At 26.4% G+C, this 660-nt stretch overlaps 1 protein-coding gene across 14 annotated transcripts in view; it reads right to left on the bottom strand.

Moving 5' to 3' along the window:
• Positions 1-660, bottom strand: part of Stacl (Stac-like) — a gene marked incomplete at its 5' end in the record, with an annotated part of 90,394 nt that overhangs the window by 22,205 nt on the left and 67,529 nt on the right. For 10 of the 14 annotated variants that reach the window (XM_067048783.1, XM_067048784.1, XM_067048786.1 and 7 more), the window contains 1 exon segment: positions 529-624. In XM_067048783.1, the coding sequence (XP_066904884.1) occupies positions 529-624 (96 nt within the window). 14 annotated transcript variants of the gene reach the window in all.

Here is a 660-nt window from a genome sequence, read left to right as displayed (position 1 = left end):
ATAAAATGAGAAATGGATTGCTTTAATCAATAGTATGTATTAATTTCTTTTCCAAGTTGAAATCTATTTACATAAACCTACAATATATTGGTCTGTAAGGGAACGAAGATTATTAAATGAACCATATAAATTAAAACATAAAATGAGAAATGGATTGCTTTAATCAATAGTATGTATTAATTTCTTTTCCAAGTTGAAATCTATTTACATAAACCTACAATATATTGGTCTGCAAGGGAGAAAACTGTGTTAAAATAAAATTTGAATTAAAAACATTATGCAATATAAAAGAACTATCATTAAAAAAATATATATATTTATTCATTTAGATAAATTAATAATAATAATAATCTTTTAAAAATAGTTTTTTATGTTTAATATATTTGTTTTTATTAAGAGAAAAAGAATTCTTTAATTTTTTAAACAGAAATTAACTCTGTTAAATTTGACACCCCCGAATTGGAAAGGCCATGCAGTCTTTCCAAGTTGGGCCGTAGGTTCACACAAATAAGAAAAATAATATTTTACTTTCAGGCAAAGAGGCCGCTCTGTCCTGCGATTTTGAACCGAACATAAATAACCTCATTCCACCAAGTCTCCTACGCCGGTGGTGACCAGCATAATCTATGATAGTCGTATATTAAGAAATAATTAATACAT

This window comes from Halyomorpha halys, unplaced genomic scaffold (assembly GCF_000696795.3).
Source record: "Halyomorpha halys isolate HHAL.00 unplaced genomic scaffold, Hhal_1.1 Scaffold1682.1, whole genome shotgun sequence".
Classification (NCBI taxonomy): domain Eukaryota; kingdom Metazoa; phylum Arthropoda; class Insecta; order Hemiptera; family Pentatomidae; genus Halyomorpha; species Halyomorpha halys.
Note: the sequence above shows the minus strand (reverse complement) of the source record. Positions and strands in the feature narration are given on the sequence as shown.